Source organism: Neolamprologus multifasciatus, chromosome 23, assembly GCF_963576455.1.
Source record: "Neolamprologus multifasciatus chromosome 23, fNeoMul1.2, whole genome shotgun sequence".
NCBI lineage: Eukaryota > Metazoa > Chordata > Actinopteri > Cichliformes > Cichlidae > Neolamprologus > Neolamprologus multifasciatus.
The window spans coordinates 1060801-1080123 of record NC_140460.1 but is presented as its reverse complement, the minus strand read 5'-3'; the positions used below and the strand labels follow the sequence as shown (position 1 = coordinate 1080123).

General features: G+C 44.2%; 1 protein-coding gene across 9 annotated transcripts in view; it reads left to right on the top strand.

Annotated features, from left to right (window-relative positions):
* The window catches only part of myo9bl (myosin IXb-like), a 64247-nt gene that overhangs the window by 28873 nt on the left and 16051 nt on the right, over positions 1-19323 (top strand). For 7 of the 9 annotated variants that reach the window (XM_085150863.1, XM_085150861.1, XM_085150865.1 and 4 more), the window contains exons 5-17: positions 9218-9312; positions 11801-11863; positions 12760-12859; positions 14766-14866; positions 15158-15287; positions 15363-15452; positions 15576-15692; positions 15774-15908; positions 17127-17248; positions 17343-17484; positions 17572-17767; positions 18181-18256; positions 18624-18716. In XM_085150863.1, the coding sequence (XP_085006989.1) occupies positions 9218-9312; positions 11801-11863; positions 12760-12859; positions 14766-14866; positions 15158-15287; positions 15363-15452; positions 15576-15692; positions 15774-15908; positions 17127-17248; positions 17343-17484; positions 17572-17767; positions 18181-18256; positions 18624-18716 (1460 nt within the window). The remainder of the gene's footprint in view (positions 1-9217; positions 9313-11800; positions 11864-12759; positions 12860-14765; positions 14867-15157; positions 15288-15362; positions 15453-15575; positions 15693-15773; positions 15909-17126; positions 17249-17342; positions 17485-17571; positions 17768-18180; positions 18257-18623; positions 18717-19323) is intronic. The other 2 variants (XM_085150864.1, XM_085150866.1) reach the window with 1 other exon arrangement.

Genomic DNA, 19323 nt, shown 5'->3' with positions numbered 1-19323 from the left:
CTCAGTAATCTCACTGGTCACTCACCCTTTCAGCCTGCACTCATCATCTTTTTTACTTTAGTCAGGTTGTGTTTGAGCTGGATGAACCTCCTCAGTTATGAGTGTAGAAGTTCTGGTTGTTTTAAGGTTCGTGGCGCTCACAGCTGTCGACGTCGTTTGAGGGTTTTATACTATTTTTAGTGTTTTTGCCCAAATGGAGGAATTTTTACAAAAGGATTTAATTTGGTTCCTTTTTTTGAGGCTGGTCAGGTTACAGCAGTGGAAAGTGTGTGACTGTGTCTCTGAACACGTGTGTGTCATCGAGCTATAGGGGAGGCCTAGAGGTCCGGCCCACATTTTGACGAGGTGAGATCATCGTGCGGTGCTGGCTGAATGAAAGGCCACAACCTGAAACCATCTGCAAAGCTCCTGTCCTACTTAGCGCCCCCCTTTTTCTGTATGCTGTTCTTTAATTTTTCAGCCTCTGTCCTGAAAATAATGGAACAAATAAAAGCTTCAAGCTGCAGGAAAGCAATAAAGCTGTGCCTCCACTCGTGAACCGGTTCGACTGGTTGATCCTCTCTTACGTGGTTCTTTTGGCTTCTTTGTTTTCTTTTGCCATCTTTTTCTTTTTTGTCAGTAGGGCCTGGCTCTGTTTAAGCAAGCTGGCTTTCATACAGGAGAACGTTTAAAAGCTGTGGTTAAGAACGATCTTCTAGTCCTGAGAGGGTGAAATATGCAGCTTTAAACTTTAGAACAGACAAAATGTTTTGATTATATTCTGGTGCAGATTCATGCATGCTGGAAAGAGAATTAAAGTCTCTCAGTTATTTAAATACAAACAGTTTCTAGTCCATTGCAACACTTTGCTGAATAGTTTTCATTTCAACAACACAAGCATATTAGCAGTTAAGCAGCTTGCTCAGGATAAAAGCACGATTGAGTCAATCGAGGTCCCGCAGACGGATGCAGAGAAAGCCGGGCGACGCTGTGCAAACAGTTTTTCTCATGCAGATGAAAACTCCTGATATGAGAGACTCCATTATTCCTTAGTTATGTCATAAATGTTGTTTCTCTGATGGTCAGTCCACTGGTGTGTGCAAGATCCTCATTTTTAATGCTAAAATATAATTTTTGCCATCTGTGAATTTATAGAAAAATAGTAAATCACGTTGTTATTTTTAGATACCAAATCAGTTGTTTACTTCCTGCACAGAAAAACGTGTTTTTATGACAGGTGGTCTAATGAATGTGTTCAGCACTGTAAGTAGCAACAGGATGTGTGTTAGCTGTAATACACAATGGATAAAGAAACCAGCAGAACTTCAGTTCTTTTAATTGAAGCTGCCTCTGAAAGTGACGCACAATGCTGCACCGCTCTGTCATCACACTAATAATCACACAGGTATTATCGTGGAATATGTGCTGGTTAGCTTGTATTGAGCTGTACGGTGTGGACAGCAGCTATGGCAAATAGCTGTCTTTTTGTGGCCTCGGTGTCTTTTAATGCAATTATGTGATGAGTAATGTGGGTCGTTGTGCGATTAATCGCACAATCAGCCCGTCTAAGATCAGATTGGCTTGAGTGGAATTCTAGTTTTTTTATTTATTTTTAGTGAAATTACCAGCTGAACGTTTCCTGTCGCTCTCTTCTAAATGTGGTCGTTTCTAAAATGTGACACACATTCAAAGAAATGTTGAACAGTTTAAATAAAGGCAGAGGCATGAATATTAGGGGTGGGGGAAATGGATACTGTGTAGCATGGTGATATTTTGTTTGCTAATAATGTATGGATACAGGGACAGCAGAAATGGATATTTTGTTACAAAAAGGTTTTTGTGCTCTGACTTCAGAGCATGTTGATCCTTTTTCTGAGCAAGAATCCTGACATTCCTTCAATGTCCAAATGTGTTTAATAAACATGACAGTTTACTTATTTTAATTTAAGACATGTTTTATTTAATTAAGTTTAAAACTTTTTTATTTAATGTAAAATTATATTTTGTTTTAATTTACTTTCAAATTCTTCAGTTGCTGAAGGGGCTGCATAGTTTTCATAAACTGCATAGTTCAGAATAGCTATAATTGTACCAGATGGTTGATTCAGTTAAGTTGGACTAGACTGTAATACAAACCGTTCAGTTTGTCAACAATCAAACTGAAATGAGAGAAAGACTGAGTGTGAGACTTTGATATTAGAGAAAATGATGATTGATAAAGTTTACCTTTATGTACAGAATCTGAATATCGCAAAATATTTTTAAAAAATTGCAATAATATCGTATCGTGGGATGTATGGTGATTCCCACCTCTAATGAATATAGGTGGCCTGTTATATGTAATATAAAGCTCTGTGCTTAAAGCTTAACATCTTACTTAAGCACATATGCCTTTTTAAGCCTCCTCCTGCCACGCTCACTCTTTCAGACAGGAAGTTCCTGTTATCCCGAAGCACCAAACAGGAAGTCGCTACGACATGGGAAGTAGCAGCGGTAGCTCTGTCTACTGTTAGCTCAGAGTCTTGAGGGGCGTGGGCAGGCCAGAGTATTGTATTGTAGTTCAGGAAGTGCAGAGGAGGCCATAGCATCTGCTGATCCATTGTTTATCTCTTGCTTATGGGTAGTTATTCAGGCTGGGTGGCATTGTGTGTGAGTCTGGGAAAAGCTGGCATTACTGTGATTAAGTCACTGTGAGTCAACCGTCCTATAAACACACACGTATGCAGAGGCCTCCTGTAATCACACCGTTCAGCATCTTGCTGAAAAGCAGAACATGCTTCGCCCTGCAGTCCGCACACAGCTGACATGTACTGCTACATGTCAGCTGTGCCACTTCAGGGTCTATTCGTGTGTTGTGACCACACCACAGGCTGGGGTTTGATGTGGTCCCCATCTAGACATGGGTGGAGTGGCTTAAAACGACTCCAATCTGGTAAAACACCAAACCACAAGAGGAGCAAAACTGGTGCATGAAAACTTGAACATACCTCTTGAACCTTTTCACTTCATGTCCTGCTTAATGTTACCTTTCAGTCTGATCAATCAGCCGACTCACATCTATCGTTTTAGATGGACCCAAAAAGGCTCTGGGGTGGGAGCACTTTGGCTTTAGCAACATTTTTTCTGCAGACTGCAACACTGGAAAAAGTTTTATGATCATCAAAAATAATTCAGCCTGAAAAAATAATGTCAGAAATCTGACGGCTACAGTGAGAGGTTCCTCTTGAACTCGGCACCGAGGCTCTGGACCAGAAGCTGCAGATGCGTTATCAGTTATGACAGCAGGCTCGATACCTTCTGTGCAAGGTCCTCACACAGACTGGACTGACTGTGGCATACTGTGAATGAACTGCTGTGGGTTTAGATTGTCTCATTAAATAAAAGAGGAAATAGTTCTGAAATCCTGGATCCAGGATCCGGCTCTGTGCAGATCTTTGCGTCTGCCTTCCAGGACTTTAGCTCTGTGATGGTGGAGCTGTCATGGATTTCAATATAAGCTTCTGCAAAGGGCTGATGCTCATCAGTCATTGTACTCTTCAGAGGTTTGAGAACCTTAATTAGGTCCTCCAGTATCCTTGACATAGTTTCTGACATCACAGTGCATGAGACGCTCCTGCTGTTCTACATAGCGCTGCAGCCTGTCACGTGCTCGTGAACAGCTTCTCCTGCTTGGTTTTCAGGGCACGGCTGGCTGCTGTGCTTCAGCGGACAAACAGGAGCCTGTTTTACCGAGACACACGATGTGACGCCCCAGTTCAGCTGCTGCATTGATTGCATTTGTTGTGTTGTTTCGTGTGTAATAACAGGGTTGTGCTTTTGCCCTTCGTTTCCATTCCATCACCGTTTGTCGGCGCTTCAGCGAGACGCTAACGTGTGTGGCCGAGCCTGCAGAGTGACACGGTCCATCTCCGCGCATGTAAACAGAAAACTTTCAGTGGTTCTGCAGGTTAGGGTCAGGGGTTACTCTAGTAAGAGCTCCACGTGGTGTGGTAAAAATTCCTCATTGTGTCTTTTCTGAAGCGTCATCTGGAGGATATTGTTGCTTTATTGATATCCTGAATACTTTGCAGCAGCTTTAGGCTGCACCCTCAGCTGTGAAACCTCCTCCTGCTTTTATTGTAGCTTTTAGCCCTGACTGTTTAAAAGCTGCAGGGAGTAGACGTTGTTCTTTCCTACCCGGCTCTCTTCCTTGCGCTGCCAGTAAACACACCGTGGCGATGTTTCCGTAGGTGCCGTGCCGCCGTTAGCATGAGCCCCACGTGTTGCACAGCGGTAGCGCGCTCAGTTTATCCGCCGTCATCTTTGGAGAGCACAAAATGCTCCCGCACAGCAGACTGAAACGATGTTCCCGCTGATGCATCCTTTAACTCGGCGCCTCCTTCGTCATCACCGCTTGTTGCCGACTTGGCGGCTGCGCTCGTCACTTAACCCTAGTTCAGACTAAACACACTTCACAAAGATCAGAATTGCTGACATTCTTGCACTAAATGAGAATCGGAGAAACAGTTGTGTGTGCCGTTTCCTCCTTCATGGATGGTGCAGAATGACTCCTCGCGACCCCGCCGGTCGGTTCATCTCGTGGTGCAGATTCAGTATGCCTGTGCTTCTGCGTACGTGCCAGTATTTTTAGATCCTGTTCCTAAAATATAGACGATTGTGCAGTTTATTGTGAAACTTAAGTTGGGCGCAGATGGTTTAGAGTTAAAAATGACTTTTTACACCAGAGCAAAACTCCATCATTTAGCTTTTAAGTTGGTTTCTGTCCGTTTCTGATTTGCTTTCCAGGCTTTGCTAAAAATAGGAATAATTTGTTACAATCAGCCTTTGCATACTGAAGCAATTACTGTTTCCCCTCGACCACGACTACCACCACCACTTTATTACCACCATGCATCCAGTGCGAGTCTCCACAGTAATTGATTTAGTGCTGTGTAGCTGCCAGGTGATGATTGTCCTACTTTTTAAAAGCATAAGTTGCCATCTCTGTGTGCGATTGTTGTAATAATCAATAAATCTAATTAGAAAACTCCCAAAAATTACTTCAACTTTTCTCTGTCCAAACCGGCATCATTGTGTTTGTTTTGTCTAGAAAGATTACAGAAGTATTTGTTTCTGCCGTCGACGGCGTTGTGATGCTTGAAAGAATCCGTTCGTTGTCGGCGGTTCAGACGAGCTCGAAGGGTTTAAGCGTAGTCGGTGGCATATATTGGCAGCCTGAAGCCAAGCTTAGAGCAAGAACTGTGCAGAGATGTGGTTGGATTCAATCGCTGCCAACATCATGTGATCTCTCCAAAGCATTTCTCACATTCATGTCAACAACAAAGTGATTATTTTGTCTCTAAGCACTGATCGGCCTCAGCGTTATGCCAGCGATGATATAGATCCTGCTGCTTGGTTTTCCAACATAACCGTGATAGATGAGCGTGTCTAAGGCTTCAAAATCATGACAGATATACTTTTTAGTTTAAACTTTCTGCTGCCAAACGAGTAAACATGTCCACCTAGCAGTTTGAGTCATTTCTGCATGAGTGACTGCCGTTGTCCGCTGTGAATGTGGGAACTGGCAGTTGCTGCAGCGAGGTGTCGGTGTCACGGCCTTGGCAGCGCCTGTGGAAACTTTAACTGAAGCTCTTTTGAACTGCAAAACCTGAAAGGATGCAGCGATGCTCCGGGACACGTCTTCACTCATTACAAAGTTGTCTTAACGTTCAGCTTTGGCGTCAGTGTGCACGCTAAAACTATGCAAGAAATGAGGAAATACAACAACTTTCAGGGCAGCAAAGTCACAAAACGTCCAATCTTGTGCAAAATCAAACTTTCCCTCCTTTGCTGGGTTTTCTTTTCTTTTGGTTTCCTCGTGTTTATGCAGGCTTTGACTACATCTCATGTTTAAGCTGTTTGAATTATATCATGTCACACTCGCTTGTTGAGACAAACTGCTCATAAACTGCACAGAGACACTCCCCTAGTGTTCTTTGTAAGGGTGTGTGTGTGTGTGTGTGTGTGTGTGTGTGTGTGTGTGTGTGTGTGTGTGTGTGTGTGTGGGAGGGACGAGCTTGTCTAAATAGGGATGTGAGTCTTCAGACTGGTAAGTCTGGCTCTGATACAGTGGGAATGTACGGGGAGTGGGATACCAGTGAAACCGGCTCTCCGCAGGTCGAAATCAGTGAGAAATGTGCGCTGTGTGACGTAGATCGCTTTCAGGTTTCTCACATCTCCACGATACTTTCAGATTTGCTGTTTTTATGTTTTTATTAGCTTCACAGTATCACTGAAAAACCTGTGACAGCGAAGTCTCACCGCTCGGTCAGTTCATCGGTGTTAACAGAAACTTCCCAGCTGACGTCACAAATTCATATGAAAACATAATTCCAGGTGAGAAATCTTCTGGGAATTGCATAAAATGTTTTTCATTTTTGAGGGACTGTTTTAAAATTCCATTCTCTATGGAGCTGATTAACCTTTAAAGTAGGGATGCAACGATACCAATTTTTTCAAACCGATACGATACCGATACTTGGATCTGAGTACTTGCCGATACAGAGTACAAAAACCGATACTTCAGAATAATAAATAAACACTTCTGTTTGGAATCAAATAAATACAAATTAGGTTTGCGAATAAAATAAACTTTTAAATTATTGCAGAGTGTCCATATTGTAAACAAACAAACAAACAAAATAATTATTATAAAATAAATAATAAATAAAATAATAATTGCCCCCCTAGTGGCCAATCTAAAAAACTACAACAGAAATGACAAGCCACCCTCTGACTAATGAAATAAGTTGGTATCGGTTAACTAAGTTGGTTAATAAGTTGGTATCGAGTTTGCTCGGCATTGACGAACAAACTCCTCATCAGTCCACTGTGCCGTTAAACCGAGGACTGACGTCGCGCACACACTGCTTGTCTTTACCTCTTCAGAAAGTTTTGGCACCATTATCTCCCTGATGTGTGGGCGGTTGGGAATTTCATATCACAGCTCGAGTATGCTGAGAAGACGGTGCAATCCTATGTTTTCCACGGCCGGCATTGGCTGGTCATCCAGAGCGATAAAATGAGTCAGAGCCTCTGTTATTTTAACTGCCCGTGGATTTTCTCTTGACATTTTTCATCGCTTTTCCAAAACCTGAGTTAAAGTTGGCTGTTCCACACTGCTGACATTTTGTTTAGCCTAGCTACAGCAGCCTCCAGTTTCTCTTTTTTATCTGGAGCCGCCAGTCTCACTCGTCTAACCCTGTGCCTGTTTAGCGCCGGATGTCCCCCTAGTGGCCAATCTAAAAACTACAACAGAAATGACAAGCCACCCTCTGATTAATGAAATAAGTTGGTATCGGTTCATGGTATCGGTTAACTTTTACGAGTATGAGTACACACACATTTTACAGTATCGGTATCGGTGCATCCCTACTTTAAAGGTACCTGTCTGGCTCTGCTGAAGGTCCCAAAGATATTTGATGTCCAGTCACTGACAGCAGATTTCGCGGCCTGTCGAAACCACATGTTTTTAAACGGTTCATATCAGGTGAATCGTTTCAGCAATATTAAAGCTTGAATGTGAGAAAGGACAAAAACACAAAAACACTGTGAATGCTTATCAAATGTCCGTCTGCTTTGTCTGTCTGTTCACATTTGGAGTTCATACTTTGGATGTTGTCTGTTGTCATTTAAAATAAATGACTAAACGAACAGAAGTGGGCTGAAAGCTCTCTGTATGCGGCGTGTGCACTCGCTGTAGATTGCCAAGGTCCCTTTCACCTAGTTGTGCCTTTTTTCCGCCTCGTTCTTTTTCTGCTTCTTTTATGAACTCGTTGAGGGCGAACCGTATTGCGTAAGAGTTCCTATTAGGCCTCGTCTCTCCATAGACAACGTGCGGCGAAACGGCTGCTGTGTTTCCTCATACCTGCTGCGCTTCAAACCAATCGGATGATCTGATGAAGGGCATGTTTGAATACGAATGATGCTGCGACACGTTTAGAATTCCCTCCGTGCAGCAGCCTGGGTCCTGCACAGATTTCCCAGAGTTTGGTCCCGGACACCGAACACATTTACTGACCTTCATACAGGGAGTAGAAGAAATGGAAAGAAAACCATTTAAGCAAAGATATTAAAAACAGTTGCATGGTTGATCTGAACAAGCAGACAGCCTGGATGAATTGTGTGCAGAAAAAAGAGGGAAAAACCTCCGTGAGTGGGTGAGTGGAGGCGCCGTCTGAGCAAGTTCAGAGCTGCAGACTGTTCTGGTCTCTCACACACTATTAAAATCACATTTTGACTTCTTTTTTTGCACTAAAGCATAAAAATTGATCAAAGTTGTTCTTGCTTAAAGAACAAAAAAGAGCAGATGAGCGTACACGAACAGAGCACAAGGGGTGTAATTGTGCAGAAGAAAAGAAAATGGGTCAACGGTTCATCCTAAGGAATCTCAGTCGTGCGTGCGTGCGTGCGTGCGTGCGTTTGTGTGTGTGTGTGCACACTTGCAGTCTTTTTTCCAATCTTCCCAACACCACTGTATCAAATTCACCCTGCGACCGCCTTACAAAACAGAATGCACTTCCTATTTAACATGCATTGAGTCAACTTCCCCTGTGGCGGCCTTGTTTTGTGTTTGTGTGTGACCATGTGAACATCTCATCATGAAGAGGGGGGAAAACGTGCTATTCTTGTAACGTATCCGTGCAATAAACACGGCGCCTCAGAGAGGCTGGGTAAGCCTGGGGTCGTTGCGATTGGCCCGAGACCTGCAGAGAAACGTTGGCGTGACACGGCCGTGCAGAGGGTCGGCCCCGGCCTCGTTTATCATTACTGACCTAAGCTTTCTCACACACATTGACCCCGAGGAGGTGCAAAGAGCGAGTAAATGAGAAGAAAAGGGCAAATTCAGATGAGTTGCAGATGCTTGCCCCACTCCCTCCCGCTTCTACGGTTTCAGCTTCAAAACGAGGTTGAACCAGGACTGTGCAGCCTTTGTAGTTACTGACGGTTGTTTTTGACTTCAGCAAAGTCCTGATTCCACTGATGGTTTGAAAGCTAACAGTTTAAAGAGAAGCTGCAGAGGTTTAAATGACCCTGGTAGTGCTGTGTGTTCTGATGTCTTCTCCTGTACATCAGTCCGACTGCAGTTTTAACCACTTACATTCATTTTTTATTATTTGACCAGGACATTGGGCTAAATCATGATTGGTTAGATCGATGCGCTCTGTGTAGCTGACTTTAATCCTCTTCTCTCTTCCAGGCCTTTGGGAACGCCAAGACGGCCCACAACAACAACTCCAGCCGCTTTGGCAAATTCATCCAGGTTAATTATCTGGAGAGCGGCGTGGTCAGAGGGTAAGTGTGTGTGTGTGTTTTCTCTACACGCTGCGTCTTCCTCTTTACTTTTCTACCGCGTCACATGGTTCTTCCCATGTTCACTGTGTGTGTATACACTGAAACTTTCAACCACTAGCACGTCCTTCCTTTTTCTCAGCAGCCAGACTCTGGTTAGGAGCTGCATCAAAGTCTGGTCAGCCGTGTCACTTCCTCATTTCCTCATCAAGGCAGAGGAACAGATGCTCGGCATCTTTAAAGAAAGGCAGCATGTCGAGCTGCAGCGAACGTTTAGCGCAGCGTTCAGACTAATGACTGATACGGTGATATTTCTAAGATTAATTCTCTGTGAATGAACACGTTGATGCTGCGCTGACAGATGTTCAGCTCCACACTAAGTGGGTGTCTCCAGCCTGACAGCACCAGCTCTCATTGCTCCGCCTCAGCTCTGTAATTCAATCCGAGGAGTCGATTTTAGCCGGCTGAGGCTTTTCTGTGATTCCCACCGAAGATAACGAAGTGCAGAACATATCATATCTACTCGAAGCACACCGCCATTATTCTTTCTAGTGTAGACTCCCACTTGTAGGCGGTTAAGGACTCAGGAGGCCGCCACAGTGTGTGTCTCCCCGTCTCCAGTGGAGTGGATCAGCAAAGAGGAAGCTGCCGCTCGCCTCGGCTCTCTGAGCTGACCGACAGTCTGCATGTTTTCATGCTCTCGTCTCTGAACCTTCTTCAGCTCACGTTCAGCAAACATCAGCTGTTCTCAGATCAGCTAATGAGCGGGGATCGTTATTGATGCACCACCCCTGCATGCCTGTGCATATTCACAGACGTTTGCAGAAGCCTCTAACAGGTCGAGAGCGACTTACCTCAGTATCTGTGGGCAGCGCGATCGGGATTCCCGTCAGACGATCTTGTTTGTTAGAATAATGATGATAAACAGCATTTTGTGGGTGTTTTGTGGTCATGATGGGCACAGCTGATTACAGCCCGACGTCACAGAGCACGTAAGTTAGCGTTTGAACTTTACGTAGTCGAAGCCGGTTTCTCACAGCACAGCTATTCTTAGTGTGTCAGGAGGACTGGCGTCAGTGCTGTTTTTGCTTGGCTACTGAAAAACCAACTTTGCTAAATCAGATTTTATAAGTCAAACTTTACGGCCTCGGCCTGATGCAGCAGGTAAATAAAGCTGCTTTTTCCCTCCGTCTCCTTCTATACAGTCAAACACATGAATCCTAAGCTGTCTGCGGTCGGCGTGTTGCTGTGTGGCGACCAGAGATGGGCAGTAACGCGTTACTTGTAATGCGTTACTGTAATCCGATTACTTTTTCAAGTAACGAGTAAAGTAAGGGATTACTATCGCAAAAACGGTAATTAGATTACCGTTACTTTCCCGTAGGAACGCTGCGTTACTGCGTTACTAAAACCGTGATTTTTTTGCGAGAATGTCTCATGACAGTGACGTAAGCGAGTGCGACATTCGTGACAACAGCTGTGTGCAGATCAACAATGGATCATATATCGAGTGCAGAGAGAGTATGAGCGTGCAGCGTTTAAAGCGTGGAAGTACTGACCTTACTTTGAGTTTGATTCCATAAAAAGTGACAAAAACATTAGTGTCCGTTGTGCGTGGGAAGAAAACTTCTTTTTACAGCGAAAAAACCCCTAAACTTCCAAACAAGCACCGAGTAGCTACGACGTAATGGGAAACTCACAGAGAAACTCGCGGATTCTTCCACTGACCGCTGCACACCTGCACCAGGGTAACCCTCCGCCTACCCCACTCCTGCTTTACAGGTGAAAATAGAGCAACAGGACCGCTAGTCTTTGATTTTATTTATTTTCTGCTGTGTTTTACTTGCATCTATTTGAAAGACTGAGTGTAAACACACAAAATATTTTATTTTATGTGCTGGAATGTGCAGAAAATAGGTTTAAATATTAAACAAATTTCTTCCAGTCAGAGAATGTTGCAGATAATTAAATTTTTACTTGATGCATAAAGTTAAAAGATTAAAACGAATAAAACAAGTTTTAAAAGAGACTTTTCCATTTGATTACATTTTGTATGATGATTATGTAGAAAAAGTAGAATTGGGCTGAAAGATCTATCACTTTATCACCTATTCAGGTTGTAAATCGTGTTTTTAAACAGTAACTAAGTAACTAAGTAATTAATTACTTTTGAAAATAAGTAATCAGTAAAGTAACTGGATTACTTTTTTGGGGAAGTAATCAGTAATTAGTTACTGATTACTCTTTTCAAGTAACTTGACCAACACTGGTGACGACACACGTCCAGCCATATCTGAGAGCTTTGTTCCCTCTCTGATTGACCATCTGCCCTCACTTCCCCCGCTCCTCCCCTCAGTCTTTATTAGCAGCCCACTTTCACAAGTGACCTGGGAGACACAGCCGAGTGACCTTTTTTAGATCAGATGATTCATCCTCCTCCTTCTGCTTTTTCTCATCCTCCCCCCTCTCTGTGTTTTTCTCCATCTTGCAGGGCAGTGGTGGAGAAGTACCTCCTGGAGAAGTCTCGTCTGGTCTCTCGGGCGAAGAACGAGAGGTGAGGACTGACGGGGTCTTGACCCTCACGAGGTCGTCTTATAACCCAGGACCTGCAGTTGTGTTTATTTGCAGATAATAAACACTAAACAAGTTTTGACCAACAGTTAAGAATATTCGTTGCTGCACATTGACGCTGCCTCTCGTGTTACTCGCTGCACTGTTTCCTACCAACCAGGCTGCTCGTCTGTTGCTGCTTGTGTGACTAATATGCAAACAGTTATTTCACTTTGGTGACTGAGAAACGCAGTCAGAGCGACGTAATCCTGCTTCATCATTTTCTCTGTGTGATCAGTGAGTCAGAGGAAGAGGCGACAGATAAACTGACATCAGTGGTTCCTGAATGCTGATGATGATCTTTAAAAGAAACACAAGATTAAAAGTGTATAATCTAAAAAGTGAGACTGACACTAGTTTATTCTTTGTGTATATGTGTGTCTCTGCCACACTTTAAACTCAGAATATTGAGCTTTGGATCAGCTGATGCTTCGTGTGTGTAGAAAAGCCTCCAGTAGCTCTTCCTGTCGAGGTTTTCGCAGCTAGTTTTGGAAAATCTGTTCACCTACTGCTGCCGATTACGTCACGTTACCCCCCCCCGCCTACTGTGTGCTGTTAATCACATAGTTGCAGGTGACGGTGCGTCTGCTGGGTGGTGTTATTGTTTCTTAGTGATAAGTGTGGAAACTCATTACTCCCGTGTGCTCATACAACAAAGCTGCTCGCTGATAGCACCGGTGGAAAACTACTGTAAACAGCACCGAGCTTCAGACGTCGGCTTGTTGACTCTGTTTATGGCCATCAGCTCGTCTACTAATGAACAGCAATGGTGTAAAAATGAAAGGAACTTTTTCCCTCAGTAATAACTTGGTGTAAAGTTCATGTTTTTTTCTTTTCCAGGAACTATCACGTGTTTTACTACCTGCTGCTGGGCGCTTCAGAGGAAGAACGAAAGGAGTTTAAATTGCTGCCGCCTGAAGACTATTTCTACCTCAAGCAGGTACAGAGTCGCTGCTCCGGCGCCACAGGGGCCTCAGTCGCCCTCCTCCAGGGGCCTCAGTCGCCCTCCTCCAGGGGCCTCAGTCGCCCTCCTCCAGGGGCCTCAGTCGCCCTCCTCCAGGGGCCTCCGTCGCCCTCCTCCAGGCCCCCCTGTGACGACAAAATGTGATAAATATGGAAATGATCAACATTTATTTATTTAAAATATTTGCCCCCAGCATCTGCTCGATCTGCAGCTTCAGCTAAAATAACATTTAAAGCAGGTTTTATTTAGGAAGCTGCCTGCATCCTTTTAATGTTTCATAGCAGGCTCACGTTTCACTTTTTTCCACCAGTAATGGAAATGTTTCTTAAGTATTAAGGAATCAGATTTGAGTTACACTTAGAGCTGTTCGATATAACGTCTATCGTTTCATTTTACGCTATCGTTTGTTTTGTGGCGTCGCAAAATAAACTGTTTACGGCAATATTTTTTCATGGTTTGATGTCACTGTAGTTATTATTAATTTCTTAAAGTTCTCTTTCTCTTATATTTAATATAACCACACTACAGACAGACAAGCGTTTGGTTTTATGCGTTGTCGTTAGCAACAACGACGGTAACAGCATCGCGTGTCCGCTTGTTTATGTTCCACATAAACCTTTCACAATAAAGCTTAAGATCCTGTTGAGACTTTTCAAAATAAACTGAATCAGGTGAAAGAGCAGATTATTTACGGATGAGAAGTAAAAAAGACGCCAGGTGCTAAAAAAATCAACCTTAGACTCAAACGTTAGAACAGGCTTTTCCCCGCAGCACGCCGTGTAATAAATACAAAGAAAACGGCGCCGTTACAACTTATGTCTAAAAATGTATCGTTTCATGCATCGTTAAAACACTCGACTCCAGCTACACGACGCGCAGCTGGAAACACTTCACGCAAGTCGAGCTGCCCGAGATTCACAGAATTTACAGAAAATGTTACATTTTTGTGATTTATATGGTTATCAGATGATAGATGTTTTATATCAGGATATGAGATTTTGGTCATATCGCACAGCCCCAGTTACACTTATCAGGACGGCTGATGAAGCATTTTCAGATAAAGTGTGACGTCTCTTTGATAGATCAGGAATCAGCAAACTTTCCTATCTAAACTATTTTCTCCATTTAATTTCAGTCTCCTGTTTTCAGCCCACCAAATAACTTTCCTGTTGATTGTTAACCTTTGAACCCGGTCATGGGCGTGGCCTTTACAGCAGGGGTCGGCCACCCTGGGCACTCATGCCACAGCTGGCACGCGAAGGGTTAACTGATGGCGCGACGCGCAGTGAGTTAGTCTGAGAAGGTCAGCGGTGCACATCGCAGATTAGCTCGCGTAGACACATTAGTTGTTCTTAATGACGGTATCTTAGCTAACAACCCCAACTACCAGATTCAGCTTGTAATTGGCTAAAAATGACTCCGCCTACCGGTGACAGAGGCGTTGCTAGCTGTCAGTTTTTTCAAGCGATGTTGAAATTTTCAAACGCGTCGCGCATCTGTCTGCTCAGCATCAGCACCACGGAAACGCACACAAATACAACCACTGATATAGAGCGTTATTACATTTATTGCTAAGGCCACGGTTGCTATGGCGCAGTGACGTCTGAGGGAATTTTAGACGCCGCTCGTCATCAGAAAGGTTGCCGACCCCTGCACCTCAGTCACGCTGTGCTTCCCTTTGAGTGACCTGATGTATTCATGAACGCAGCCAAGCCTCGGTCGTGTGTCCTGCATGTTAATGAGCCGCTCTTTGTTCTCTCTCGTTGTTATTCCCTCTCCTCCACCTCCTTCTCACACGCCTCCGTCCTTCGTGTGTCCGCTTCACCTTTTTATTTCCATCTCCAAACACTCTCGATAACTTCCTCGTTCTTCTTCCTCGCAGCAAAATTTTAAGATTGAAGATGAGGAAGATTTGCGTCACGACTTCGAACGTCTGCAGCAGGCGATGGAAATGGTCGGCTTCCTTCCCGCCACCAAGAAACAGTAAGTGAAGTGAAAGAAGCATCTTTGCCTTCAGTCCTGTAAACACGAGTTATTTTAGTGCGAGCACTGAGTCACATTACCAGCCCAGATGACAACAAAGATACTTTTCAGAGCCTGGCAGTCTCTGCAGCTAATGAGCCAATCAGCCAGTTTATTAGAGACGGCGTGCAGCGACTACAATGGCTCCATTCAGCTCACAGCTCAAAGGGACGCTCGGGCTGAAGACCAGCACCACACGTGTCTCGTGTTTGTCTCTTTCTAAAGTGTGTCATTGTTATTGTTGTGTCGCAGGATCTTTTCTGTGCTCTCCGCCATCCTGTACCTCGGCAACGTGACCTACACGAAGAAGGCAACGGGCCGAGATGAAGGCTTGGACGTGGGCCCGCCAGAGGTGCTGGCGACCCTCTCTGACCTACTGAAGGTAACTTGAATGTGTGTTTGTTTAGTTTAGTTAGGTGTGTGCGGCGGCCACTGTTAAACTGCTGATGTCACTCAGGTTAAAGAGGAGCTGCTGGTGGAGGCGCTGACTAAGAGGAAGACGGTGACGGTCAACGACAAGCTGATCCTGCCCTACAGACACTCTGAGGTGAGCATCAGTGCAGTCTCTCATTACTTCCTCTTTCTTCGTGCTTTGGATGTCTTCTTCCTGTTGGCGTGTTCTGGGTTTCTTTCTAACGCTCTGTGCATCACCTCTTTTATCTCCTATCAGGCGATCACAGCACGAGACTCTATGGCCAAATCTCTGTACAGCGCCTTGTTTGACTGGATCGTCCTGCGCATCAATCACGCGCTGCTCAATAAGAAAGACATGGAGGAGTCTGTTCCAGTAAGAAACACACACATCAGACGTGAAAAGTCCAGTTACGTCGCCTCCCTTTGTTCACTCGGCGTTCTGCTTGTCTTCCAGTGCTTATCCATCGGCGTCCTCGACATTTTTGGCTTCGAGGACTTTGAGACCAACAGCTTCGAGCAGTTTTGCATCAACTATGCAAACGAGCAGCTGCAGTATTACTTCAACCATCACATCTTCAATCTGGAGCAGGTGAGACGTGAACGCTGCACCGTCAGGTTTGGCTTCGAATCTCTGTTTATAATAACGAGCACGTGAAGGATGACTCATCCAAACATTATCTCCGCGGAGGAGAACCGTTATGTGGGAGTTCGTGCTGGTTTATAAATCAAGTTATTGTAATAATGTTGCATTTTTGTAGTCAAACGTAACTTTGCAGTCACGTGATGGTGCAGTTTGTTTCTTTTTGAGACTAAAAATCCGGATATTTGGGTTAAAAGAGCAGCGGTGACACGTTTAACCCTTTAAAACCGGTCGGAGCAGCACGCTCTGTTTTGCATAAGTATTTTTAAATCCCTGTAGCTCTGCAACCACGTGAGCTAGTGCAATAATGTTTTTTGCATATGAAACCGGAGGAGTTGTACTTACATCTTATGCCATCAGCTTGTCCTCGGTCACAGTTTCCTTCCACATATAACTTTGCAAAAACTGCATAAAAAGCACTTGCAGCAACAAAAACATAATATTCCAGAAACACGCTTTGCTGATCCGATCAGCTGTTTGTAACACTTCCTACGTTGGATTAGACGTCAGAGCGAACTATCGCATGTCCGCCATGACCTGCCCGAAACCGGAAGTGACGTCATTTTCACGGAAATGTAGTTTTTTACCATCAGGGCCTCATGAGCCTATACTGGTGTTTTTAAAAGTTATGTTTGACTTTATGACTTTCTGTGTGGTTTCTGGGATGCTTAGGACTCATATTGCACTGCTGGAAATAGTTTATTTTGATGCATATGCTGCTTTTTTGCAAATTTGCATTATAATATTTATTTTTGTTTTTCCTGCAGTGTATAAAAATTGGTGTATTTCAAAAATAAAACTATGAAGACACTCAAAATAAAGTTCCTGTGGTGGGAAACTATTTTGTGCAACTTTTTTGTATTTACAGTTTTGAGGGATAAGCCTCTTAAATTTCTCTAACTAGAAATATATGTTAAAAAAACAAAAACGATTTTCAATTTTTTTGTAGTTTATTGCACTTTTTTGCAATTTATGTAATTTCTATGCACTTAATGCAGACATATTATTAAATTTGGGCTATAATGGTTGTATTGATGTATAGCAACTTGAAATGCTCCCAAAAATGGCTCCACAGCATGTAAACATATAATATCAGCTCTGGCGGACTTGGTTCTATGGTAGGTCTTAAAGGGTTAACCTCTTAATGCTCTGTCCTGTCACGTGCAGGAGGAGTACCAAGCAGAGGGCATCACCTGGCACAACATCGACTACATAGACAACGTGGGCTGCATCCATCTCATCAGCAAGAAACCCACCGGCCTGCTCTACCTCCTGGATGAGGAGAGCAAGTAAGAGAAGTTTATTTTAAGTTGATTTATTCTGAGTTTCTTTTTCCTTAATCTCTGCTTCTCTCATCGTTCCTTCTCCGTGTCTGTGACCCAGCTTCCCACATGCCACAGATGAGACTTTATTAGCCAAGTTCAAGCAGCAGCACCAGTGCAACAAATACTTTGTCCCCACGCCGGTCATGGAGCCCGCCTTCGTCATCCAGCACTTTGCTGGGAAAGTAAAATATCACATCAAGGTAGGGAGTGGAGACAAAAGGACGATTGGAGCTCGGTTTGAGCGCGAGGGTTTGTGTCTCACCCGTAACTGTTTCTCACCTCACCAGGATTTCCGGGAGAAGAACACAGACCACATGCGGCCGGACATCGTGGCGCTGCTGCGGAGCAGCGACAGAGCGTACGTGCGGCAGCTCATAGGCATGGACCCGGTGGCCATGTTTCGATGGGGCATCCTGAGAGCTACGATCAGGGGCCTCGCTGCGTTCAACGAGGCCGGGCGCACCTGGGCAGCAAAAACCGCAGGTGTGTTATTAGTGTGAAGACTTCCTAAATGCCAGATTCATTATTTAGCACAGGATTAATCTTAATAACTGAAATGAATCGTCTGCAAAATAATCTGACTTCTGCAGACGAGTTAATTGTTAAGCTGCATTGGTTTCAGTGAAAGCAATCTGATGACTTTCACTGCTGCAGTGTCATTGTGCACATAGAAGTGATGCAGACTGCAGAGTGGAGGCTAAAACTGTTCCCACAAGTCTGATTTGGTGCCTTTTTATTTGCATTATCAGGATTAAATATGCTAAACACACAAAAAAGAGGGAAAAAAGAGTCACGTGACTTTGATAACACCTTTTTCCTGCCAGAAACTTTGAAATCGAGACGCTTTCCCGATGTTAATAATGATTTTTCTCTCTCGTGTTTGTTCGGGGTGTCAGGTGTTATCCGTCCAGTCACCAGAACTCCTTTAGGAGAGCTTCAGCGGTCCAACACCGCCATAGAAAGAATGTACAAGTAAGTAACGTAATTCAACACGAAACTATGAAGCTCACCTTCGTGCTCGGGCTGGTTTTTCAGGCTCTTCTGGAGGACGTGGCAGTTAATAACGGTGTTGTTGTCACGAAGCACAGACTGATTATTTTAAACGTAATGTTCACCCTTCATGAAGCTGCCACATGCACACACACCAGCTTCCTGTTGACGGTGAAACATCTGCACCTCCACATTGATCCTTTCTTTGTTACTGTCTAATTTGAGTTGACTCCTCAGCACGGGCACAAACGCATCTCTCACCAGCGCCGCTAAAGATAAATCCTCCGTCACTTTACCTCCGTCACCCATGTCCTCTGTGTGTGCGGTTCTCTCCTCTCCGTTTCCACAGACGAGCTTCTATGCTCGATTTCTACTTTGATCACTCAGAGGAGCGCCCTCTAGAGGCCTTTGAAGACATCTTTGCTAGCTTTGACAGTAAGAAGTAAGTGAATATGTTTGGCCAGGTGAGACACGAGAGAGCACGAGGCCAAACAGGAAGGAACTGTGTTTTGTTTTGTGCCGTTTTCTGACTTTGCTCTCGTTTGCAAACAAAGCGATAATCCGAGCACTCGGATACGTTACCTGCTAAAATGTCTGCTCCCTTAAATATGGAGTCGAACTGAGCTCAGCAGAGTCGTGCTTCCTCTTCCCTTACTGTAAACCCCCCAGCTGCAATAATCCCTCTTCCTCGTATTTATTATTCTTGCTGTAGAGCGCAGGACACTGTTTGAGCCGCTGATTAGCCACCTGGATTACTTGCATCAGGAAGCGCTCGCAGACACTGGTGCAGGTGCCGACGGCCCTGCTCTCACACAAAGACGACTGAGAGCTTTCAGAGACTGGAACAAAACCATAACAGATATTTTTGACCTCTGCCTCCTGCTTGCAGTTCTGAAGTTATGTTTCAAAAACACCCGAAATTAAGTTTTCACCAATATTCAATCGCCCGACGCTTTCTGCAGCAGCGAGCTGCAGAGGTTATGTTTCTCTGTGGCACATTAATAGTTGTTCCTTCACTGCCTGACCTCCTGCTCTCATGTCCAGTCGTG